The sequence below is a fragment of the Molossus molossus genome, unplaced genomic scaffold (genome assembly GCF_014108415.1).
Source record: "Molossus molossus isolate mMolMol1 unplaced genomic scaffold, mMolMol1.p scaffold_m16_p_24, whole genome shotgun sequence".
Classification (NCBI taxonomy): Eukaryota; Metazoa; Chordata; class Mammalia; order Chiroptera; family Molossidae; genus Molossus; species Molossus molossus.
The window spans coordinates 12509215-12536185 of NW_023425360.1; the positions used below are offsets into that span (position 1 = coordinate 12509215).

Consider the following 26971-nt stretch of genomic DNA (forward strand, 5'->3'; position numbering starts at 1 on the left):
TTAGAATCAACTTTTTAGGAATTCTAAAAATGATCAAAGGCGGACAACAACACAGCAGGTGTTCGTTCAAGGAAAATGACTGAATCTCAGTAAGAAGCCTGGGCTTTGTGGTTCTTTTACTCCAGGTCCGTCCCTCACTCCCCAGTGGTGGCCTTGTAAGGAACAGCCCATGGTCATTGTATCAGAGGAGGCAGAAAGGACCACTTTCACAAGGAAATGCCTTGTTTCTTTGGACATGTCTGGGGCTCCCTGGAAGACCAGATCAAAAGGCTTATTTTCAGTTTCTCTGACTGAGAACTCTCCCCATGCTAAAGCTACTACACAGGGATGCTTGTCAAAACATTTCCAGGTGCACACACTATTATCTACTTCCTGGGGTGATGCGTAACAGTTTGAGCAAACAATACACTAACAAGAAAGCTCAGAAAGCAAGGCTGGGGAATGAGAGTCCACAGGAACTCTGAAAGGCTCTGAAGCATTCGTGGGGATCTAGAAGTCCACACATATCATAGAGCCATGTGCGTGCTCAGGAAAGAACCCAGAAGGCACTAAGCCCTCGTTTCTGGCTAACCTTCACAAGCAGGGAATGAAGGCTAAGTCAGAGTTGTCAACTGCCTGGCTGGTCATTGAAGGTGTGCTCCAATATGCACACAGGGTCCCTCGGCAAAGACCGGGGGACTGTGCTGTGGTATTGAAGGAAACTTGTGTCTAACCATTAGCACACCATAAGCAAAGGAAACAGACATTGCAGTGGGCACACCCAATAAGAAATGCAGCCTTCACAAAATTCATTCAGAAAAATTACAAAACAAAGAACAACTATAACAAATAATAACAACAAATCCTGGTGGGAGGGGAGAATATGATTTACAGAGTTATGACAGGACGATATAAAAAAATGTCCACTTTTCAATGAAAATATATGAGGCATGGAAAAAAAACAAGAAAGTATGGTCCAATGCAGAAAAAAAGGCAATCAAAAGAACTGTGAGGAAGCACAGATGTTGGATTTACTAGACAAAGACTTTAAATAAGCTATTTGAAATGTCAAAGAATTAAAGAAAACCATAACTAAAGAACTAAAAGAGCCCTGGCCAGTTTGGCTCAGCGGTTAGAGCTTTGGCCTGCAGTACAGACAGACCCAGGTTTGGTTCCTGCTAAGGGCACATATCTCGGTTACAGTTTGTCCCTGGCCCTGGTTGGGTCGTACGGGTGGCAGCTACTCAATGTGTACCTTTTGCGTTGATGTTTTTCTCTCTCTTCCTCCCACTCTATCTGTTTTTTCTTTTCTTTTCTTTTTTTAAATCCTCTCCCAAGGACATTTTTCCATTTTTTATTCAGATAGAGTGAGAGGGAGAGAGAAGACAGAGAGAGAGAGAAACATCGACGTGAAAGGGACACATCAAGTGGCTGCCACCCACATGACCCAACCAGGGCCAGGGACAAACTGCAACCGAGGTACACGCCCCCAGTGGGAACCGAACCCGGGTCTCTCTGGACTGCAGGCCGACGCTCTAACCACTGAGCCAAACTGGCCAGGGCCTCCCACTCTATCTGAACAAAAAATAGAAATATGTCCTTGGGTAAGGATTAAAAAAAAAAAAGAAGAACTAAAAGAAAGTGGTAGAACAATGTCTCACCTCCTAGATAATATAACAAAGATAGAAAATATAAAAAGAAATTAACAAAAATTCTGGAACTGAAAAGTACACTGATGTTCATAGCAGCATTATTCATAATAGCCAAAAAGTGGAGACAACCCAAATGTCCATCAACTGATAAATGGTTAAATAAAGTGTGGTATACCCATGTAATATAATATTATTTGCCATTAAAAGAAAGTACTGTTGCCCTGGCCGGTTTGGCTCAGCAGTTAGAGCGTCCGCCTGCGGTCCGGAGAGACCCGGGTTCGGTTCCTGCTAAGGGCACGTACCTCGGTTGCAGTTTGTCCCCGGCCCTGGTTGGTCGTGCGGGTGGCAGCCACTCGATGTGTCCCTTTCACATCGATGTTTCCCTCTCTCTCTCTTCCTCTCTCTCCCTCCCACTCTGTCTGTACAAAAAATGGAAAAATGTCCTCGGATGAGGATTAAAAAAAAAAAAGAAAGTACTGTTTCATACTATAACATGGATGAATCATGAAAACACTGCGCTAAATAACAGAAGCCGGACAAAGAAGGCACACACTGTATAATTCCATTTAAATGAAATGTCCAGAGCATGGACAACCACAGAAATAGGTAGTAGATTATTGGCTGCCAGAGGCTGGAAGGAGGGGAAATTAGAAGTGACTGCTTATAGGTACGGGGTTTCTCTTTGCAGTTATAGAAATGTTCTGGGTTACACAGCACCGAATATACTGAAAACCACTGACATGTACACCTGAAAAGGCATGTTATATTATGTGAGTAATATCTCAATAATAAAAAATAAAATAAAAGCATTTTAATCCACCATGCTAGAGGGAAAAACTGAATATCTTTGGGAATTGAGAGAAAATAAAATTTTAAAGTCATTGTCATATAAATAGGTAATCAAGAGTATATGGCAACATAATATAGAAAAAAGTATTACAGAGGTGTCAAGCAATTCTTTAATTTTTCCAAATGTTCTTCTTCTGAACCGCATGAGATCTTTGATACGTTTTAAGCATTTTTTAATTTATAACTTGTGATTTGTTTTCACGTTCTGAATAAATACCCACTTTCGTAACTAAAATTGCATTTATAATGTGGTATTCTTTCTGTTAAAAGAACTGTAAGGGTTGGGTCCCACAAATGGAGAAGAAGTGAAAAATAGGAGTTCTTCTTGGCCTCTATGAGGAATACAAATGGATCTAAACAACCAGATGGCCAGGCTGCTGTGGCTCAGTGTATTGGGCATGTCCCATGGACTGAGAGATCCTGGTTCGATTCCTGGTCAGGGCACATGCCCGGGTTGCAGGCTCAATCCCCAGTAGGGGGCGTGCAGGAGGCAGCCGATATATGTTTCTCTCTCACATCAATGTTTCTGTCTCTCTCTCCCTTCCTCTCTCTAAAAAAAATTTTAAAAATATATTTAAAAATAATAAATAAATAAATAAATAAAAATAAACAACCAGATGAACAATTTGGCAATTTTAATGACATTAAGGTGCCCATTCTGCACCTTAATTCTACTTCTAGGTACAGGCTCTGCGTATCCTGGTCTTCCACCACTACACATACCTCAGGCCCTATAAAACTATGATCTGTCTTAGAACCAACAACTATGGAGCATCTGACTAGTCTGCTTACTGCTTCAAAAGAGAGAGAAATGGAAACACGCTCAACTTAGGTGAGGACAAAAGCAAGCCTAGGTAATCACACCCAGGCGATAACGCCAATATTCTCCCCCTGCCTTTCACAATTACCACCCCTAATGCTCTGGACTGAACTTTGCACTGTCCCAAACAAAATTCCTATTTTGAAACCCTCCCTGATTGGCAATGTGACATTAGAGGGTGGTTGGGGTTAGATGAGGTCATAAGGGTGGGGCCTGTGATGGGATTAGTGCCCTTATCAGAAGAGAAAAAGACCAGAGCTCACTCAAGCTGGCTCTCCCTGCCCTGTGGGCATAAAGCAAGAATGTGGCCATCTGCTGCCAGGAAGAGAGCCTTCACCAGGAACCCATCTTGGACTTGCAGCCCACCGAGCAGTGAGAGATAAACACGTGTTGTTTAAGCCCCTCAGTGTGCGGTACTCTGTATGGCTGCCTGAGCTAATACACCTGCTCCTCTGTAATGACTGTACCTGGCCACGCACCCCTCCACGGGTGAGCTCAGCTCTTTAAGCTACTGCCGATCTCCGTACCGCTGCAATTCCATACGTAAATCGTGAGCCCCGATGTTTTATGAAAGCTATGGAAATAATCACCCAAGGATTCTCCTTTCTCTGAAATCTGGAGTCAGGTTCTTCACAAAGCCTCTTTTCATCTGCAGTGAGATTTTCTTTTCAAATCCCTCTTTAAACATTTCCTTCTGCGGGCTGTCTTTACCTTTAAGTACTGAACCTTAGAGAAAAGCTGTTTTCCATTCAACTGCCTTGTTTTAGATCAGCTCTCCCTGACCTTTGAAAAGGTCAAAAGAAAGAGTCTCGGGGCCACCTGCTTTGAACTACCCAGCAGTAAAGGGGCCAACTGATAAACCCGGTTAGAATACCCAGCCCCCAGGACCCTGAAGTCACATTCAACAGAACTCTCTGCCAGGCTCACGCATAGGCTTAACATCAAACGTCCAGCCACTAACACTGAAGTGCTCTGTTTGAAAGGGGATAGAAAACCCTAAGCTTCCACAGAAGCCCTTTTGAAACCGTGGTCTATCTCCATTGCCATCAAACAAGAAGCACCCAGAATGCAGGAATTTTCCTTCTACAAAAGCCGGGGCTCCTCTACCTTGTCTCCCTGGCGTGCTGTGCGTACCCCAGGACACGACGGGAAAACTGTGACATCGCTTGGGGGTGTGGGATGAATTCTCATTTTAGCAAGATTTATCCGCTATGCATTCAGAAGCAGTGACTATTAGGTCCAGTTTACAAATAAACAGCACCCCTTCCAGACTGTCTGTCTGTCCCTAGTCCCCAAGCATCATTCCTTCCCGAACCCCAATCCTTGGCTTAACAGACACACAGCCAGCACCAGGAGCCCCTCCCAGTCCACCAGCTAGTGTCTGAGGTCTGGCTGTGCCAAGATTTGGGCACATCCAGGTGATGGACACATTTATACGGTGCCTGACTGCCGCCCAGCGCTGGTCTGGACAGATGGTGAACTAAACAACCTTGCCCTTGTGAATAAGTAAGTTAGGCACAGAGAGCGTAATGAGTGTTCCAGGGAAAAAGGAAGAAACAGCACCCAATGGGGGAAACACAGAGTGATGGGGAGAGCCTAGGTTTGAGGGGTTTTTTTAAAATGTATTTTTATTGATTTTAGAGAGAGGGAAGGGGAGAGAGAGAAACATTCATGAGAGAAACATCAATCGGCTGCCTCTTGCACGCCCCCTACTGGGGATTGAGCCTGCAACCCGGACATGTGCCCTGACCAGGAATCGAACCAGGACCTCTCAGTGCATGGGTCAATGCTTAACCACTGAGCCACACTGGCTGGGCTCGGTGGACTCTCGTCTGTGCCCTGACCAGGGGTGGACCCTACAACCTTGGGGTATTTGGACAATGCTCTAACCAACTCACCTACCCAGCCAGGGCTTGTCCTGCATTTTAATTTGCTGAATCAGATGGGGGTAGTCAAATGCTCAAGGTGGAATCGGGGAGGGCAATGGGTCATTAGCTTTGAGTGGAAGAAGTCCACATCAGGGTAGGGTGCGTGCATGTGTGTGCGTGTGTGTGTACGTGCATGTGTGTGCGTGTGTGCGTGTGTGCGTGTGCACCCATTGCTGACCCAAAACTGACGTAGGAAGGCTACATCTCACACGGCTTCTAACAGAGAGGAAGGCAAGCAGAGGGGAAAGGCGTCCTCTTTATGAAATTCAAAAGATGTTTTAGGATTACGGGTGATCCTTTCTCTTTTGTGTTTCACACGGAGGAAAGAAGCCGCCGTCTTCGGCTGGCAATGCCCCAAGCTGCATTCCCTCACTTCGCTGATCAGCGACTTGGAACGGGAAGCGTGCTTTTCCGAAGAAGCCATGCTACAGACAGCCAGGCTCCGATCCCCAGCCAGCCCGCACGCGCTTGCTGAAGCCCTAATTCACTTCTGGGAAACCACGTTTTTGTTCAAGTCCTTCTATGTGCCAGACGCTAGGTCTTCCAAAAGCATTAACTCATTTATTTCTCAGAACAACCACAGAGAAGCTTTTATTTCCTAAAATGGGCAGCTGTGAGGGGTGTGGCCACCTGCCACCTAGATGTCCAGGGCAGGTCGTCTTGCTGGATTCCCGTCCCCATACATTACCGAAGTGTGGCATTCCCAACTAAGAGACCCAAGGGGAAGACAGCAGAGCCCCCTCCTGGTAGAGACAAGGTGCTCGGCGTGCATTCTGGGTCCTGGTTCTCCACTGGTTGGCTTGTTACCCCCCTCTCCCTACTATCTGTACAAAAACACCCGCCACCACCAAACCCTCCGCTTCTCCCTCAAGCGGTACTCCACTCCCACCCACGTGTCTCCCACCTCCCACCACCACCCACTTCTGCCCCCACTGCCCCAGCAACCTGTCCTTGAGTCCTTCCTTGCCGATCCCAGGGGATACCCCGCCCAGGGGCCTCCTCCCAACTCGGCTCCTTGCACCCTCTTCCGTCCCCACGTCTCCTGTCCTTGTCCTCAAAACGCCCTTGTTCTCTGCAGTTCTGCCCTCAGCCAGGAGTCCTCCTCATCTCGTGTGCTCCTCTTGGGGGACAGCATCTACTTCCACAGCCAGAGCCGCCACCACCAAGGCAAAGGTGCCTGAATCTTCCTCTCGACGACCCACCAACAAAGACCCCCATGCTCACCCCAGAAGCCTCAGACGCTTGGCTCTAAGGAGCCCACAATGACCTCCAGATCCAGTCCCAGCCATTCGTCCTGGCCTGTTCCCAGGCCAACCACACAACCTTCACTGCATGGTCCCCAGAAATGCACGTGCTTCCTGCACACTGTCCTGTGCACCCCTCCCTGCACGGTTCCCAGACCTGCACGGTATCCTGTGCACCCCTCCCTGCACGGTCCCCAGACCTGCACTGTCCTGTGCACCCCTCCCTGCACGGTCCCCAGACCTGCATGTGCTTTCTGCACACTGTCCTGTGCACCCCTCCCTGCACGGTCCCCAGACCTGCACACTGTCCTGTGCACCCCTCCCTGCACGGTCCCCAGACCTACACGTTGTCCTGTGCACCCTTCCCTGCACGGTCCCCAGACCTGCACGCTGTCCTGTGCACCCCTCCCTGCACGGTCCCCAGACCTGCACGCTGTCCTGTGCACCCCTCTCTGCACGGCCCCCAGACCTGCACACTGGCCTGTGCACCCCTCTCTGCACGGCCCCCAGACCTGCACACTGGCCTGTGCACCCCTCTCTGCACGGCCCCCAGACCTGCACACTGGCCTGTGCACCCCTCCCTGCACAGTCCCCAGACCTGCACACTGGCCTTTGCACCCCTCTGCATGGCCCCCAGACCTGCACACTGTGCTGTGCACCCCTCCCTGCAAACGCAGCCTGGACAGCCTTGTGATTAAGCAGTGACTTCTCCCTGGTCTGAAGCCAACTGAGCCCCACTTTCTTTCTTTCTTTTTTTTTAATCCTCGCCTGAGGACATTTTTCCATTTATCATCAGATAGAGTGGGAGGGAGGGAGAGAGAGAGGGAGAGAGAGAAACATCGATGTGAGAGACACATATCAACTGGTTGCCTCCCACACAACCTGACCAGTGCCAGGGACAAACCGCAACCAAGATACATGTCCTTGACCGGAATCGAACCCACGACTCACTGGTCCGTGATGCTCTGACCGCTGAACCCACCGGCCAGGGCAGCCCTGCTTTCCTTTAATCCGAATTCTTCTGGTATGGGGTTTTCAGTCCTTGTACCGCCAGCCTTTCTAAATCTCTTCCTTTGAGGGCTATCTCTGGATCTTGCTTGGTTAGCCACCCTGAAACGCTTTTTAAAATCTAGGTTAAGCCCATTTACATATACGAAAGCAGTCTACGTGTTTGGCAACCTCTTTGCAAGAATTTTAACCATATATTTAAAACCATGACGCACAAGAGAAAGAGAAAAAAGAAGAAACCACTGAGGCACAGCCACGAAGTCCTTCAGCCTGGGGGCTGCTGTCCCCGCCCTCTCGCCCTGGCCCCGCCCTCTCGCCCTGGCCCCGCCCTCCCGTCCTGGCCCTGCCCTCTCGCCCTGTCCCTGCTCACTGGTCCTGTCCCTGCCCTCTCGCCCTGTCCCCGCCCTCTGGCCCTGGCCCCGCCCTCTCGCCCTGTTCCTGCTCTCTGCAGGGCTGGAGGAGGAATTCTGCTTCCGGTTACTACTTGCATATTTTTACCTTAGCAACCTCTTCTTTTAGATGGCCCTCCCTCATTTCCATGAGCAATAATACAATCACCTAGTAACTGCTTCACCCTCCCTCCCTTGAGTTCATCTTCACAGCCTCAGCGAAACGCAGCCTTCCTCCATCTGCGTCAGCTTGTAGACACCACTTTATTCCTCTCTGACGCCCTGCGACAATGAAGGAGCCTATGGACTTTGCCCTCGCCCCTCCCACGCTCTTCTGGCTGTGGAGTCTACAAAACCAGAACACGGAACATGTACACGTTAACTTGCTCCCCTTCCCTATATCACTATATATTTTTAAACATTTTTTCTTTATTGATCTTAGAGAGAGAGAGAGAGAGAGAGGAAGGAAGAGAAAGAGAGAGAGAGAAACATCGATGAGAGAGAACATTGATTGACCGCCTCCTGCATGCCCCCCACTGGGGATCAGGTCCACAACCTGGGCACGTGCCCTGACCGGGAATCGAACCGGCGACCTGTGGGTGCATGGGGGTCAACGCTCAACCTCTGAGCCACACTGGCCGGGCAATCTCTGTATATTTTAGTTGGAGTTTTATGGATCAAGATAGTCATGGTTCACCCCCAGAACTTATGAAAATACCACCACGTATTTCATAGTTTTTTGAAGTTCATTCTCCAGTTAACTCCTAAGACAGGGCTCCTGGGGACAAAACTCCCGGGAGTTCTTGCAAATTCAAAAGTGCGTACCTGAGTCCTTTACATTCGAAGGACATGTGTCTGGGGAGCATGTTCGCTCACACAGTAACGATGTGAAGGACACTGAAGCTCCGACTGCAGGTAGAGTGAGCACCTGTGTCTCCCGCAACCGCAGCTACACGACCGATAGAACCACGGAACAGACAGCCTGAAAATCCCCAAAAAGTAAAATACTGGGCCTCCTTGGCCAGGTAGTTCAGTTACTTGAGTGCCAACCGGATACACCAAGGTTGAGGGTTCAAACCCCAGTTAGAGCACATATAAGAAACAACCAATGAATGCATTAATATGTGGAAAAGCAAATCGATGTTTCTCTCTCTCTCCCTCTCTCTCAAAATCAATACATAACTTTAAATATTAAATATCAGGCCAACTGGGAAAAACAGTGTCATTTGAAGTTCCATCAAAGAGCTCAAAACCAAAGCTGAGCATCTACACAGACAGAAAGAGCCCAGGAGACTCCCTGGCCCAGGATCTGGAAATCGGCTTCCTAAAGCCGGAGGAGAGTGAGGAAATCCACACCGTTTTTTCTGTTGGGATTCTTTGTCTTCTCTTCTCTCGGGCCCCAAAGGAAGACCACAGCAGCGGCAGAAACCAGACAGGGCAGGCATGGAAGAACCTTCCTTACTGACGGGAGGGCTTAGTCCCAAGAGCACAGGACACAGCCTGGTTACTGATTGGCTCTCTCTCCTCCCCTTGCGTGGCCCCTACGAAAATAAAGGCACAGTTAGTGCGCCGCCCCAGCATCCTTGGAGGACTGGATGCAGGCAGCCACAGGAAGCAGACGACACCAGGAAGATCTCGGGGAGCAAGGTAGGGAGGAAAACACCCCCCGGAAATCTCTTTATGAGCTCGTCCCTGAAGTGCGCACACCAGACTCGATCCCAACAGAATATAAAAATGTTCCACAGCAGTGATTTCCAGCCTTTCCCATCTCACGGCACATCAACTAGTTATTGCAATTCTGCGGCACGCCAAAAAGTACATTTTTTGCTGATGTGACAAAAAAAAATAGGTATAATTTTGATTCATTCACACCAATCAGCTATGGTTGTGTTGGTTGTTGTCATTTTTGTTGTTGTTGTTAATCCGCACTGGAGGATACTTTTCCATTGTTTTTAGATAGAGAGGAAGGGAGGGGGAGAGAGAGAGAAACATCAATGTGAGAGAGACACATCAATTGGTTGCCTCCCGCACTCGGCCGGGGGTCGAACCTGCAACCTAGGTACATATATGCCCTTGACCAGGAATCAAACCTGAGACCCTTCAGTCCACACACTGATGATCTAATCTCTGAGCCAAACCGGTCAACGCTGGTTGGTGTCATATTTTTATTTGACGATCTAAGGGAAAAGAGGTCGGTGTCCCTGACTAAATATAGTCAGCTACTGCATGTTTTAAAAATTGTTGTGGCCCTGGCTGGTTTGGCTCAGCAGTAGAGCGTCGGCCTGCGGTCCACAGAGACCCGGGTTCGGTTCCCGCTAAGGGCACATACCTCGGTTGCAGTTTGTCCCCGGCCCTGGTTGGTCGTGCGGGTGGCAGCCACTCGATGTGTCCCTTTCACGTCGATGTTTCTCTCTCTCTCTCTCTCTTCCTCTCTCTCCCTCCCATTCTACCTGAACAAAAAATGTCCTCGAGTGAGGATAAAAAAAAAAAAAAATTGTTGTGAAGCCCGGCCGGTGTGGCTCACGAGGTTGTGGGTTCGATTCCTGGACAGGGCAGGTTGTGGGCCCAATCCCCAGTGGGGGCGTGCAGGAGGTAGCCAATCAATGTTCTCTCTCATCGATGTTTCTATCTCGCTCTCCCTCTCTCTCAAAAATCAATAAAGAAAAAAAAATGGTTGTGGCACACCAGTTGGAAATCACTTTTCTACAGGATAGATCACCACCCAAAAGCCAGGCTGGCCACTGGATCACACTCTTTCAGGACAGGTATGGCAGTAAAGCCCGAACTGACATTAGACCCCCACCCACGAAAGGCTGGTCAGACGTGGTCTGAACCCAAGAAGATGTACAACCTGCTACAACCAAAGTAGCTACGTTTCCCATGGGATTTAATTAACACCCAGAGCCTCAAAACAGAATATTCGGACTGTGCAGGATCCAACCCAAAGTTCCTCGGCACACAAAGAATCAGGAGCATGTCAACTTGGATCAGAAAACAGAACCCATCGTACATTCTGGCCTTCTCTCCCAAGCCATGTGCAAAGTAAATTCTGAATGAATTAACATTTGAATCTAAAAAACGAAATGAAAACACTGGAAGTCAATGTAAAATAATATTTATATGACCCCGCTGTAATGACAACCCTCTTAACTAACGTGTATAAAAGAGAAAACTACCAGCCCGGCCAGTGTGGCTCAGTGGATTGAGAGTCCCATGGACTGAGAGGTCCTGGTTTGATTCCCCGTCAGGGCACATGCCCGGGTTTCAGGCTCAATCCCCAGTAGGGGGCGTGCAGGAGACAAATAATTGATGTTTCCCTCTCACATTGATGTTTCTATCTCTCTCCTTTCCTCTCCCTCTAAAAAATCAATATAAACATTTAAAAAAAATTTTTTTCTTTATTGATTTTAGAGAGAGAGGAAGGGAGAGGGAGAGAGAGATAGAAACATTGGTGAGAGAGAACATCGACTGGCTGCCTCCTGCATGCCCTCCACTGGGCATTTGGCCCACAACCTGGGCATGTACTCTGACCGGGAATCGAACCAGTGGCCTCTTGGTGTATGGGTCGATGCTCAACCACTGAGCCACACCAGTCAGGCAATAAAAACATATATATATTTTTTAATCCTCACTCAAGGACATTTTTCTATATTCTGGTCAGATAGAGTGGGAGGGAGGGAGGGAGAGAGAGAGAGAGAGAAACATCGATGTGAAAGGGACACATTGAGGGATTGCCACCCGCACGACCCACCCAGCGCCAGGGACAAACTGCAACCGAGATACGTGCCCTTAGCGGGAACCAAACCCGGGTCTCTCTGGACCGCAGGCCGATGTTCTAACCGCTGAGCCAAACAGGCCAGGGCAATAAAAACATATTTTTAAAAAAACAAACAGAAAACCAACAGATCTGAGTACAGAAGACGTTCTAAAATTTTCTATATGGCAAAAGATGCCAAAAATGAAGCCAGTTGAGAAATGAAAAAACTCCAAGAAAATATTGGCAACATAGATGAGACGTAACCATGAAAATTCAGATCAATGAAACTGTTTTCATCCATCAGAAAAATAAAAATGCTGAGGACCGCTAACATCTTTGCTGGTAGGAGAGTGTAAAAGGACCCTCGGATAGTGCGGATGAGTGACCACAATCTTGCGTGGAATTAGGGCAGAAATCTGACAAAATCCTAAATGCGAATCCCCTTGACGAGCAACTGCACTTGGGGGTCTGTGCTCAGAAAACAAGAGCGCGCGCCCGAGGCTGCATCAACAGCCCTGTTTGTAGAAACACACAACTCGTACAACCAGAATATATTCCCAGGAGGAGAATAAATGAATAAATTATAATAATTCATACTGTGGATTCTTACATCGTCATTAAAGATAATGGGGATAATAATAATAGTGGGTTATGGCTGGGACTATGTATTAAATTCTAAATAAAAGTGAAGTCCCAGGGTAAGGTGTGTGGTATAATCGTCCTTGTAAATGTTTTAAAGAAACATATTCCAGCCCTGGCCGGTTTGGCTCAGCGGTTAGAGCGTCAGTCTGTGGTCCGGAGAGACCCGGGTTCGGTTCCCACTAGGGGCATGTGCCTCGGTTGCGGTTTGTCCCCGGCCCTGGTTGGGTCGTGCGGGTGGCAGCCACTTGACGTGTCCCTTTTACATCCATGTTTCTCTCTCTCTCTCTTCCTCTCTCTCCTTCCCGCTCTATCTGAACAAAAAATAGAAAAATGTCCTCAGGTGAAGATAAAAAAAAAAAAAGAAATATATTCCACATATACATAAATTCTATTTTTTTTTTCACTATAAAGGAAAGTGTGGATCACATGAAACAACTCTAGTAATACAGGTTACCTATGGGTAGAGACTTTGGATAGAAGAAGTCACTGTGTCCGTGTGTGTACACGCGCGCGTGTGTGTGTGTACACTTCTTTGTTTTTCGTTATTGCCACAAGCACATATTGCTTCTGGAGCATAAACAAAATACACACACACACCCACTGACTACGTCTTTATCAAAAGATGTAACTGGCAACATGGAAAATCTACAATGTGCTTGCTTGTCTCTGATGCCCTGGGTGTTACAAAATTTTTCAAAGAAAATGAATGAAGCTCCTCTTTTCAAAGATAACCACTCAAGACTGCATCCACCCAGCTCTGTTAGTCTTTTGACCTGTTCCCACAATCATCCCCTCTCAAAAGGGGTCAAGCCTTCCTCCACGAGGTGGCGATCCCCTCCTCCCTGGGTGGCAGGGACCCCATTAGCAGGTGGTCCTCCAATGCAGAGACAGCAGCTGGCTGTGGCCAGACCTGGCACCCCCTCACCCAGCTCCAACCTGGCCAAGGTTCCCCCATCCTTCATCTTCCTCAGCTCCATCCAATCCCGCCCACCTGCCTCAGGGGCAGTAAGTTGACCAGCGGGCTGTGGTCTCTGAAGTCAGAGCCTCTACATTCAAACCTGCCACTGGCCACCTCTTAGCTGAGGGACCCGGGGCAAGGGTGGGATGAATTTCCTGTGTCCATGCGACTGGGCTAAGGGAGGCCCGGGGAGATGGCAAAACATCATTTCTGGGTGTGTCGGGGATGACCCCCCCTGGAAAAGATGAGCATTTGTATCAGCGGACTGAGTCAAGAAGATCATTTCACCCACATGGGCAGGTACCATCCAGCCCTGAGAACTACCCCCTCTGACCGAGATGAGACATCGTCCTCTCCTGCCCCACGAGGTCAGGGCTCCAGCTTGCAGGCAGAGGGTGGGACTTCCCGGCTGCCACGCCACGTGAGCCAATTCCTCTGTGACCTCTCCTGGTGTGTGTGTGTGTGTGTGTATTCCACGGGGTGTTTTTCTGGAGAACCCCAACTAATAGGAGCTACTTAATCCCTCTCACCTCAGCGTAGGCAGAAGCTGCTGAGACTTCGGCGGGCTCAGCCCAGCCCCGAGACAACCCCAAGTCTCCTCCATTCTACTCAGAGGCCCTGAGTCCAAATTCCAGGGAGGGAACTCCCCAAGAGTGTGTGCCCCAGGGGCCACGCAGGAAACAGGCTGCTACACCACCGAAGGGTCTGCTTCACGTCTGGGACACAGCGTGTGCTGACTAGTAAGCACTTAGGCAGGGTTTTCCCTTCAATAGAGCAGAGTCGTTTCACCATGGCTCTTCACCGTGCGTGAACCACAGAGAAGGCCTAGAACCTAGAGATCGCGCAACAGGCCACATCTCACTTCGGAAGATGCGAAGGAGCCAGAGCGGGGCTCCGAACCCCGCAGATAGATTTTGTTACGAAGCCAGCCACCCTGCTCACCATCCTTAAATGAAACATGACCTTGCAAGGTGGTGCCCGGGTCTCAGGGGACAGAGGCTGCCGGTGTTAGCACTCAGGGCCACCGGCTAACATGAAAACTTGTCCCAACTACTACCAGCTGCCATTTCTGCAAAGGTCAGAGGCAACAGGTGGGGACAATGGTATATACTGTTTTGAAAGGATTTTGAAGGTAATTGTGGCAAATTAAGTTTAAAAACAGAAAAACACAAGCCCATGAGGAAGTGGGTGTAAGGATAGAACAGTAGGGGGTGGCCTGAGGGTAGAAGTTACTTTAAAATCTCTAAAGGGTAGCCTGGGTGGTGTGGCTCAGTGGTTGAGCATCCACCTAGGCACCAGGAGGTCACCGGTTCGATTCCTGGTCAGGGCACATTCCTAGGTTGTGGCCCGATCCCCAAAGGTGTAAACAGAGTGTGCAGTCTTCACGGTGGTTCCCCAAAGCCCAGAGGAACATCCGCACCCACAGAGCAGACATTAGTGGAATTACTCTGAATCATGGCAACTTAGAACTAATTTCAACAAATAGTCATTGGGCGTAATAACATTGGAAATGCAAATTGAATCACCGTTTCATGTATTTATTTAACTCTTTAGAATAAAATGGAGCAAATGTACATTTTTCACAAAAACAGCTTTTCCACGGTGTCCCATTAATGTGTTCCCTTTTAGGTGTATTATTAAAAGGCAGCTCTATCGTAGGCCCTTTGGGAGTACCCAAGTCATGGCTAAGGCTTAATGGGGAAAGAGGATGCTCAGAGAGGAGCCAAGAAGTCAAAGTAAAGTTACCAGCCTGCCACCTGTAGGCTGGTTCTAGCACACCTAAACCTCAGTGCCCACTAGGCAGACGACATGCAAACGCCTATTAAATAATGCTAAAAATGAGCAACAGATGTGTGTGAAGACTATATATAGTGGTCCATCTGAATCATGGCTCCCGGACTCCTGCCTCCAGCCTCGTCTCGGATTCCAACACTCACAGTCCTGGCTGCTCCTTCTGATTTTCCTCAGCAGCCCCTCCAAGACTGGCCCCTGGTCTGAAATAAGCCTTGAAAATTGACGCCCCCATTCGGATGAGCGGCCACTCCTGAATTCTGAATCGATCAGGGTGTCGCAGATGTCGTTTGAAAAGCCAAGCGATGGAATAACAGAACAAAGGCCATCGCCAAAGACAAACAGCAGCCAACGAGGCTGGGCAGAATTTTTTAAAATCCCAAACTCAAGAACAAACACCGAACATTCATCACCAAGGCTTGCTTTGGGATTTCCCGGGTGGAATCAAAACACACTGAGGCGACCGAGGAGCCCCAAACCAAACCTGGTCACAGATGTCCTGAGTTCTCAGGAGATGCGCCTCTTTATAAGCATCTACCCTGTGTTTAAATACCTGTGCACGTGTTCTCTGGGGAACCCCGACTAATCGGAGGTACTTAATCCTATTTCCATGCGTCCTGTTTCCTTGGGTCCACTCTTTTTAAATATTGGAGGCGGGGGCGGCAACTTTCATCAAAAGGCTATAAATGGCGCAACAATGAACTCCTGGTGACAATCGCTTCACCGACATTTCCCGGCGGCTTTCTACAAACCTGGAGGTTGGTTAGCCACAGACTTCTCCGATGTGGGGTCAACAGCCCCAAATCGGTCCCTCTCGCGACCTCAGACAACCTGCCCCCGACGCCGGCTGAGGGCCGCCTGCGCAGTCCCGGTGGACGCGGGAAACGCAAAGTCCCCGCCGCCAAGTCGCTGAGCGGCCGCAGGGCGGCCGGCGGGTCCCCGCGCCCTGAGCCCGGGTGAGCGAGATGCTGGCGCGGACCCGGTTCAAACCCCCGCTCCCCGCCCGGGTCACGGCCGCGCAGCAGGCGGGCGGGGCGGGTCCCCGGCGCCCGGAGCGCAGTGTCCCCGAGGGTCCAGCCGGCCGACGCGCGTCCGCTGTCACCCGCACCGGGCGGAGGCGGGCGCCTGGCTGGTCCCTCCACGAAAAGTGACTGCGGGCTCAGCGACAGAGAAGGGAAGGGACGCTGCGACGGCGGCGCGGGGTCCCCGGAGTTCGGAGCCCGAGTTGTGGACGCACCCGCGCGGCGCGGACACTCACCGAGAAGCCGGCCCAGAAGGGGCAGGAGTGGCGCACGCGGGCCGAGGTGGTGAGCGCCAGCGCGGCGAAGCTCACGGCCACGATGAGGCAGCCGAGCGCCATCTGCGTGGCCCCGAGCGCCAGCACCACGCGGGAGCGGCCCGGGCACTGGCGCAGGCGGGACAGGCTGCGGGGCGGCGCGCGGGGAGCGGCCGGAGGCATCGCGCCGGCGCCCGCACACCTCGCCGCTCCCGCGCCCGCGCCCGCGCCCGGCGCCGCCTCTCCTCACACGGGGTCGCAGGCAAGTTGCGCCGGGCGTGGGGACGGGCTCGCTGCGGGCCGCGGGGGCTGCGGCGGCCGCGCGCGGGGAGCCGGCCGGGCCGGGCGGGGAGCCGCGCGCCCACTGCCCCAGCCGGCACCCGTGTCCATGCCGCCGCCGCCGCCGCCGCTCCGCAGGGCCGCCCGCCCGCCGCGCCGCGCTGCGCCCTCTCCCGCCCGCCCCGCGCGCTCCCCGGCCCGAGCGCGGGCGCGAGCCCCGCCGTCCCGGGCGCGAGCCCCGCCGCCGTGCGCTGGGCCGGACCCGAGCGGGCTGCGAGCGGGCGGCGCAGGTGCAGCGGCGGCGGCGGGTCCGAGGCTGGGAGTGGGCACCGCAGGCGCGTCACGGGCGAGGGCGGGCGCCTCCCCGGCTGGCGGCGCTGGAGGAGCCTGGGAGCCGGCCCGCGGGCCCAGCCTGAGGCCGGCCCGGGGTGGGCGCGCGCCTTGGGCGGTGGGGGCAGGGAACGGGGAGCCCGCCGGGCGGGCGGGGAGCGCAGGTGAGGCGCATTCCAAGCGCTCTGGCCCAGGTGTGGCGCCTGGGAGCCTCTCCAATGCGCAATTCCGAGATCCAGATGTCGCTTTGCTGCCGTTCCAGAATTTCCCTGGGAACCAGCCCTAAAGGACTGAATCTAAATCAACCCTAGTGCGCTACGGATGCCCTTACCCACCTTCCCTTTGCAGGGCTTTGGATCCAAGTCAAAAGTTTGGGCGTAAAACAAATTGCACAAAACGAATTTAAGGACCTATTAAATCATCTCCACTCCCTTTTGCCTGGATAAGGTTGTAAATACCTGCTTATCGGCTTCCTCGGAATACCAAGACAGCTTGCAAGTTTCAATTGTCATAGTTCTTCATGTGGCCCCGTGGGGGTGACAACTTGAAGAGGCCCAGTGTGGGAAAAAGCTGTGTTGACATGTTAAGACACCCAGGAGTGTGAGGAAGCCTGAAGGGATGAAGCATAAAATGGCAAAGTTCATAGTACTGTGGGGATATGGTGGACACACCGCACAGCCTCCCCGTGCTGGAAATTTCGCCTTTGCAGATACCGATTCCTTTGGGGCTTGCCGAGCCTCTATTAAAATGCAAATTCCTCTGGAAGGGGCAATAGCTCAAGCCTTTATCAGCCAACACCTTAGCAGGGATGGGATTTATTTTCCAATTGGATGGGGTGGCCAAGGGATGAACAGGGAGGGGGTGGGGAATTCCACAGATAAAGTGGCTGACCTCAGAATGCTGGCCCGAGGCCAGAGCTGCTTTCTCCTCCCGTTCTTATCTATAACATGATTAACCCAGCCCCACCCCCCAGGTCATTTAGAGCGCTGGAGTACAAATTCAGATTTCCTGGAGACATTCTCTAGAAATTCACAGGGCCGCCTTAGGACTTGGAATAATGCCAGAGCAAGATCGGGGCCTGCCAGGAAGTTCCATTCTCATTATCTCACCTCACTCATTCATTCATTCATTTACTCAGCTTCCAACAAAAGCTCACAAAAAGCTCTCTGAGAACCAGGCACTCTTTTAGCCACTATGGAAAACAATGTGAAGGTGTCTCAAAACCCCGTAAAATTCTCATATGATCCTTAGGATCCAGCAATTCCTCTTCTGAGTGTGTGCCCTGAAGGACTGAAAGCAGGGACTCAGAGAGAGCTCTACACCCATGTTTCTAGCTGCACAATTCACAATAGCCAGGAGGTGGAAGTAGCGTGTCCATCAGAGATGAATGGATAAACAAAATGTGGTGTCTTTTTTTTTTGGTACGTGCCCTTAACAGGAACCGAACCCGGGATTCTCTGGTCCACAGGGTGACGCTCCAACCGCTGAGCCAAACCAGCCAGGGGAAAATGTGGTGTCTTAAACAGCAAGGAAATTCTGACACCGTATGCTAAGATAAGCCAGTCACAAAGGGCAGACCCTGCCTGAGTCCACTTACATGAGGCGTCTACCGCAGTCCCGTTCATAGAGTACAGTGGTGGTTGCCAGGGGCTGGAGGAAGGGGATGGGGCATTGGTGGTTGATGGGGACAGTTTCATTTGGGGAGGATGAAAGAGTTGTGTGGAGGATCATGATATATATATATATATATTTTTTGGTACGTGCCCCTAGCAGGAACCGAACCCAGGACTCTCTGGTCCGCAGGCTGACACTTCAACCACTGAGCTGAACCGGCCAGGGCTGATGATGATGACTGTACAACAACGTGAATGAATTTAATGTCACACAATTACATACTGAAATACGGTTCCAGTGGTCATTTCTATCTTATGTATATTTTACCACAATAAGAAAAATATACAATCAAATACCACTTGACATCCACTAAGATAACTATAATCAGATACTTAAAAACCCGCAAGCCATGCTGGTGTGACTCAGTGGATAGAGCATTGTCCTGTGCACCAAGAGGTCACCAGGTCAATTCCTGGTCAGGGCACATGCCTGGGTTGTGGGCTCCACCTCCACTAGGGGGCGTTCGGGAGTCTGTCCATTGATGTTTCTCTCCCTCTTCTCCCCTTTCTAAAAAAAATCAATAAAAATATATTTTTAGCCCTGGATGGTTTGGCTCAGCAGGTCAGAGTGTTGGCCTGCAGACCAGAGAGTCCCAGGTTTGGTTCATGCTAAGGGCATATACCTTGGTTGCAGTTTGTCCCCGGCCCTGGTCAGGGTTGTGTGGGTGGCAACCAGTCGATGTGTCCCTCTCACATCTATGTGTTTCCCTCTCCCCACCCCGCCTCTATCTGAAGATAAATGCAAAAAATGTCCTCAGGTGAAGAATATATATATATATATGTATATATATATATATATGTATATGTATATATGTATAGTATATGTACATATTATTATATATATATAATTTTTTAATCCTCACCTGAGTATATTCTTCTATTCATCTTCAGATAGAGTGGGAGGGAGGGGGGGAGAGAGAGAGAGGAAGAGAAACATCAATGTGAGAGGGACACATCGACTGGCTGCCTCCCTCACAACCCCAACCAGGGCCGTGGATGAACCGTAACTGAGGTACGTGCCCTTGGCCGGAATCGAACCCATGACTCATTGGTTCACAGGCCAACCCTCTAACTGCTGAGTCAAACCAGCCAGGGCAAAAATATATATTTTTAAAAACCCTGCAAATGACAAGTGATGGCAAAGTTGTCGAGAAATTGGACCCCTGTTCATTGCTAGTGGGAGTGTAAAATGGTGCAGATGGAAAATAGCTTGGCTGTTCCTCAGAACTCAACACAGAATCATCACAGGACCCAGCCATGCCACTCTTAGGTACAGGACTGAGACTCGGTGGCTTGAACTTCTTCCCCGTGTCCTGTGGTCATCACCTCTGGTTCTGGGACACGTCTGTTCAGATGATGGTAAATGGAGGTTTGGAAGCAGCACCAGCGTTGACAGAGAATATCACACGTGTGGAAACATGGACTTCTCTTTGTTCCTTGGGTTATAAAATGTGTATCTTGTTGCCACCTGGGAATAAATTTAACCAAAAGAGGCGGCGGGGGGGGGGGAGAGGTGGAGACTGGTACATTGGAAATCACAAAACATTGCTGAAAGAAATTTTTTAAAAACCTCAGTAAGCCCTGGCCGGTTTGGCTCAGCGGTCAGAGCGTCGGCCTGCGGTCCTGAGAGACCCGGGTTCGGTTCCCGCTAAGGGCATGTACCTCGGTTGCAGTTTGTCCTCGGCCCTGGTTGGTCGTGCGGGTGGCAGCCACTCGATGTGTTCCTTTCACGTTGATGTTTCTCTCTCTCTCTTCCTCTCTCTCCCTCCCGCTCTACCTGAACAAAAAATGGAAAAATGTCCTCGGGTGAGGATAAAAAAAATAATAAAAAAAAACAAACCTCAGTAAGTGGAAAGACACTGTATTCATTTACAGGGAGGCTTAATATTAAGATGTCAATATCCAAGGTATTCACCACTTAAAAGAATTAAAGGACAATTTCATGCAGAAAGGGAAGAGACCTAATTTTGACAAGCCTTAGTACTTATAACACTTCATACGCTCTGTGGTGACATTTATTTTTTATTTTTTATTTTTATATATTTTTTTCTTTATTGATTTTAGAGAGCAAGGAAGGGAGAGGGAGAGAGAAACAGAAACATCAGTGAGAGAGAACATCGATTGGCCATCTCCTGTATGATCCCTACTGGGGATTTGGCCCACAATCTGGGCATGTGCCCTGACCTGGAATCAAACCAGCGACCTCTTGGTACATGGATCAACACTCAACCACTGAGCCACACCAGCCGGGCTGTGTTGACATTTCTTTTATTTTATTTATTTATTTATTTTTTGGTACGTGCCCTTAGTGGGAACTGAACCCGGACTCTCTGGTCCGCAGGCCAACGCTCCAACCACTGAGCCACACCAGCCGGGCTGTGGTGACATTTAAATTAGATTGCAGCCCTGGCCACTGTGGCTCAGTCAGCTGGAGCATCATTCCATGCACTGAGGAGTTGTGAGTTCAATTCTTAGTCAGGACATGTATGGAAGACAACCGATCAATGTTTCTCTCTCTCTGCCCGTCTCTAAAACCAATAAACATATAAAAATAAATAAACAAATTAGATTGTGAATATGTAAAGCATTTTGCAACTATTAAGGCATGTTATAAGTGCTGGGCAACAATATTCAGTTAATAACGAGTTCCTTACAGACAGAAATGCAGTTTCATCTGTGCTTGGAATCCTGTAATACACCTGACAGAGCCCTTAGCATATAGTGATCTTCCACGATTATTTATTGAACTGCATCCTATATCCTAAACTCTGTGTTAGAATTGAATTTTTTTTTAAATAATAGCTACCAATTTTTTGTGCATTTTTTAAAAAAGTTTTTCTTCATTGCTTTTAGAGAGAGAGAAAGGGAGAGGGAAAGAGAGAAACATCGATGAGAACATCGACTGGCCACCTCCTGCACGTGGGGACCGGGCCCACAACCTAGGCATGTGCCCTGACCGGGAATTGAACCGGCGACCTCTTGGTGCATGGGTCAATGCTCAACCGCTGAGCAACACTGGCCAGGCTAGAATTGAAATTGTTAATACTTCTGAGATACTGATGAGAATTTTGTGAGACACCCCCGAGAAGTAATAATTGCTCAGGGAGGCAATGAGGCCAAGAAGTAAGTTCCACTTAAATTCATTCAACTAGCACTACTATGAAAATCGGGTTATTGGAAACATGTATCGTCACGATTTCATTAGACTAAGCAGTTGTCCACATTGGCACACACGGACTCAAACCTCATCATACATGAAAAAAAATGTTTTGCCTTTGGGGAAAAACGTATCAAAATTTTGAGCGAAGCCACGCGAGAGTTGATAATTCTCATCCATCAACTGAACAGAACATAATGGAGTAAAATTTATCATTTGCTTTTGAAGGATGAGAGTCACCTTCAACCGCAAGTCCTTGAATAGCATTTTTTAAAGTAAGGAACAAGCCCTGGCTGGTGTGGCTCATTTGGTTAGAGCATCATCCTGTGCACCAAAGGGTTGTGGGTTTGGTTCCCACCAGGGCACCAAAAGTAAAGTAAAAAAATAAAAGTAAGGAACCAAAGGAAAACTTTCAGCTCACGGGTGAATGGGAGGGCTCTGGAAAAAATAAACATTAAGCTTCGCTGGTCCTCAGTATCAATTATGAGATCGTCTGCACTTTTTTATTTTATTTTATTATTTTTTTGGTACGTGCCCCTAGCGGGAACCGAACCCAGGACTCTCTGGTCCACAGGTCGATGCTTTAACTGCTGAGCCAAACCAACCAGGGCTCATCTGTACTTTTCACAGCAAGAACACATTTTGGAGACATCGTTCTTAGGGCCAAATGTTGGTCATTTCCATGCAAGTCAATGGTCGCCTGGGCCGTCCCACAAATCCATCTCCTCTGATCTCTCCAGCATGTTCCCTAGCGCTCTGCTCCAGCAAAACACGGGCTGTTTTAGCTTCTGCACATTAGTGGGCCATTCCTGCTGAGAATGACCCATTTCATTACCTATGGGAGCTTGGCCGCCTTCGGGTCCTCTCTGAGGTCTAGCAGGCAGGTGTCCAGCTGCCCTAGTTCCAAACCCAGCTCCACCACTTCCTACCACCTGCCTCGGTCGTTCCTGGGGAGGATCCAATGGTGTAGTTGATCTTGAGTACTTCCAACAGCACGGACTTCCTGTATGTTTTACCTTACCATTAAACGTTTAACACTTTTTAAAATGTTTTTATTGATTTTTCAGAGAGGGCCAGGGAGAGGGAGAGAAACATCAAAGTGAGAAACATCAATTGGCCGCCTCCTGCACGGTGCCCACTGGGGATCCAGCCCGAAACCCGGGCACGTGCCCTGACCGGGAATTGAACCGGGACCTCTCAGTCCATGGGATGACGCTCCATCCGCTGAGCTGCCACACTGGCCCGGCCATAAAAAGGTTTTGAAATTCTCTCCCCAGGCAAAAGCGTGTTTATTTACAATTTCTGATGAAAACTTCCATTCTTGGCTTGTCCGAGTTCATCCACGCTCTCCCGTTGCACAGGTTTTGAGAGGAAGTTTGTAGGCAACTCAGCGTTGTGTCTGACGTCACAGGATAACGAGGGATGTGCTGCTGGGTGCCTGGCCAGCAAATCCTTCCGTGATGAGAGGAGACCAAGGCCGTGAACACCTCATTCCGCTCCCCCCCCTTCCCACAGCCCCTGCGGCCTGAGATGCCAATCCACTCCGCCTGCCGCCCAGGGTTCTTCAGCATCTTGACGGCTCCACACTCAATCTACAGCCCGTTAGTGAAAACAGGCAGCTGTGCTACACAGGCTGGGACTCAAAGCACCTTTCTCAACCAGCAAGTCTTCCTCCCAGCTACGGAACCAGGGGCAGGCCACCCGGGGCCTCCAGGGGACAGTGGGGTGACCCATGGGTGGCTGTGGGGCTTTACTGAGATGAATGGAAAGGTGGACAGTAACTGTGTCAGTGTTACACAGCGCCGTCTTCGTCAGCTTCTTTCTCCACGTCACTGCTTGTGACCTCATAATGGGTGGCATTATAACCCGGCCCATCAAACACAAAATGACCAAAAGGAGTTCAATGCCCCTAGGAGGTGGGGCCTGGGGGAGGTAGAGCTGAACCGTGAAGGCCTCAGGGAGTCTCAGAGCCACGGGTCCCCAGAGTGTCATGCTGCGTCCCTTCGGAGGAACCTGGGATCCATGTTCAGCTTCAAACAGCTGCCTTAGGACCAGGAAGAAGGAGAAGCTGGCAAGACTCTGCCCCCGACCCCTGCTTCCTCGGGGGCAGTCTGCACTTTCCAATCTGTTTCTTGGGACCTAATGTAAGAGAAGTTGCTGTGCGAGTTCTGAAAAGCAGCAAATCAACCACAGAAATGGATTCGTTCTTATTCTCCTTTTGCTGATGGGAATCAAGTCCCAGGAAATTAAGAGAACTGCCCCGTGTGTTGCAACCTTGAGGGCTGGAGCATGTCCCAAATGTCCTTCATCCAGATTCCACACCGTCACCCTTCCCAAGTCCCTCTGTCGTGTCTCAGGGAGAAGAAATGGAACTAGCAGGAGGCAACCGGGGCTGGTTGTGACCTGCACAAGGACGCCCCATCGTGGGGGCAGGGGAGTGGGGTGGGTCTAACCGCCCACATCCCCGGGCAGGCTCCCTGGCCTGGGCCTGTCCATCTTGCATCATCGTCTTGGCACGGCAGTGCTGTGTGGGCTGACCTTGGCCCTGGCCGCCAGGATGACCAACTCCATTGCCAAGTCTCCTGCTTTTCTCCTTGACCCCTTTCACGGGGCCTTCCCAGTTGGGCCCACATCTCAGCCCTGGTGGGGACACGGCAGACCAGGGAGTTTCCATATCCAGGCTGTGGGGCCAGCCAGCTTTCCAATCGGCGGTGTCCTCTCAGGCAGGTGGGACTGGAAACTGTAATAGCTCATCCAGGCCACTAGGGTGCCCTGGAGGAAATGACTTCCTCAGTTCAGTGGAGGAAATTGCTGTCGTTAATTTAGTTAGGAGTAGGCTCCTCTCTGGTGAGTGAGTGTTTGGGGCAGTGGAATAACTTACTGCACAGAACTTAGTTCGTGGTATCCCAGTGACCTCAAATTCGAATGCCCCTTCTACCTGGGCCTAAGCAAAAGACAAAGCTTTTGTGTTTTTTTTTGTTTGTTTGTTTTTATCCTCACCCGAGGACATTTTTCCATTTTTTGTTCAGGTAGAGTGGGAGGGAGAGAGAGGAACAGAGAGAGAGAAACATCGACGTGAAGGGACACATCGAGTGGCTGCCACCCGCACGACCAACCAGGGCCGGGGACAAACTGCAACCGAGGTACATGCCCTTAGCGGGAACCGAACCCGGGTCTCTCCAGACCGCAGGCCGACGCTCTAACCGCTGAGCCAAACAGGCCAGGGCAAGCTTTTGTGTTTTAAAACAAAAAGTACTCCATTGAATTATAGTTCATGGAGAAGGGACAGACCAAGGGTCCTTAGGAGATCAAAGGGTCCTCTCTATATCCTTTTTTAAAAATTTACTTTTTTTTTTTTTTAAGAGAGAAACATTGATTTGTTGTTCCACTTACTTATGCGTCGATTGGGTGATTCTTGTATGTGCCCTGACTGGGGATCGAACCCTCAGCCTCGGTGTATGCAGATGACACTCTAACCGACTGAGCTACCTGGCCAGGGCCTCCCTGTACTCTTTAAGGATGACTGTTCAAACTGATACAGCCACACGTGCAAATGTCTTCGGGATGGATACAAGATCAGAACATTCCAGAACCACCCAATTTTCCGGAAAAATCCATTTGGAGGAAAGGAAGAAAGAAGGACACTTTTGCACGACTGATCTAACGGGATGTTCAAAGACATGTTTAAGGGAGCCAAATATTCAGAAAACACTCTGATAAGTGTGCTTTATAAATGTTCCAACATGCATTCTTGTTAATAACCCCCCAGGGCACCTATAACTGATTCTCCTCAGAAGTTTAACACGCTGCTGTGTAAATGATGAGCTATTAATACTTTCAACATTCTTATACATTAATTAAATCTTCAAAGGGTGCTTTTTGTTCTTCGGGCAATCTCCCTTCGGTCGTTATTAAATAAAATGTCATTTCTTACTAAAAACATCCTTTTTTTTTCTTAAATTTCACCTAGGTAGTAACGTACCAGGTTTGAGCAAAACCTGTCTTTGCTAAGAGATGCTGGAGCAAGTCACTCCCTTCTCAACGAAGTCGTGTTCTTAAAAACAATGTCTAACTCATTTTTCAATCTTCTTCTAAAGGATTCGGTTTGACAAGATTCTCATTAAGGGGAAGTTCTTCCCCACTGTCACGCCCCAGAAGGGACAAGGTTGGGTCTGTCTATCCTCCCTGGCTCCGCCCCATGCAGGGAGAGTGATGTGTGATCAATGACCAACCACATTACCTGTCGGGCAGTGATGCCCACCTCACCTGTCCTGGCTGGAATCCGTCTCCCAAAGTGCATTGAATCCTCATCCCAGTCCCTGTTAATGTGACAGCATCTCATTCTTTGCGTTGGGTGACTTTGCCGGTTTTAAATATTCTTGGTCAGGTCATTTGTAGAACTTCTGTTGGATTTGATATTTTTCTCACGATCAGATTGTGTGTGTGTGTGTGTGGGGGGGGGGGGGTATGGTTTTGGCGGAGGAAGACCTCGGACGGCAAGAGCCATTCTGACACATCAGATCAAGGGCACGTACTATCGCCGCTGATGTTGACCTTGACCGCCCGGGCTGTAGTCACTCCACACCCTTCTCTCTCGCTGTGCCCTTTGGGAGAACCTCACCATGGGCAGCTCCCCCTCAGGGCAGAGTATCTGTGTAAACCACCTGGAATTCTCTGCTTAGATTTATAGCTTCTCCTCTGCTTATTTACTTCTGTATGAAATCACTTATTTATATAAATATGGTCTGGCAGCTATTTATGTTATGTTTTGGGTTGTGTACTGCTTTATGATGTTGCTCACCACTGCAGCTCCGGCCACAGGGGCCCCTTTTGGTTGGCTCCTGTAACCCCGAGACACCCCCCATCACCGTGCTGCGAGGTGTACCACTCCGTGAAGATAGTAAAAGACATGTAATCGTGCGTTCCGAATGGGCAGATTTTCTGGTCTATTAATCATATTCCAGTAATACTATTTACAAAGAGTCAGCTAAACAGGGAAGTAAATTACCAAAGGGCTCTGTCTGAATCAGTCCCAGCAGCATCCAGGCCCCGAAAGTGCCACGTCAACTAGAAAAAGTCGAGCTGACTGGCAGGGACTGTGGACCGGATGGGGCGCGTCAGAAACAGGGAGGCACAGAACATGAACGACGAAGGAACCCCCGGGGCTCCAGTGTAGAGAGCGCACACCAAACTTTTACTGCAGGGATGGTGAGGGGTGAGAAGTCCGGTTCTCAGTTAA

At 49.8% G+C, this 26971-nt stretch overlaps 1 protein-coding gene across 1 annotated transcript in view; it reads right to left on the reverse strand.

Annotated features, from left to right (window-relative positions):
- The window catches only part of FAM189A1 (family with sequence similarity 189 member A1), a 115830-nt gene extending 99354 nt beyond the window's left edge, over positions 1-16476 (reverse strand). The window contains exon 1 of the mRNA XM_036278153.1: positions 16276-16476. Within this exon, the coding sequence (XP_036134046.1) occupies positions 16276-16476 (201 nt within the window). The remainder of the gene's footprint in view (positions 1-16275) is intronic.
- Between the last annotated feature and the right edge of the window lie 10495 nt (positions 16477-26971).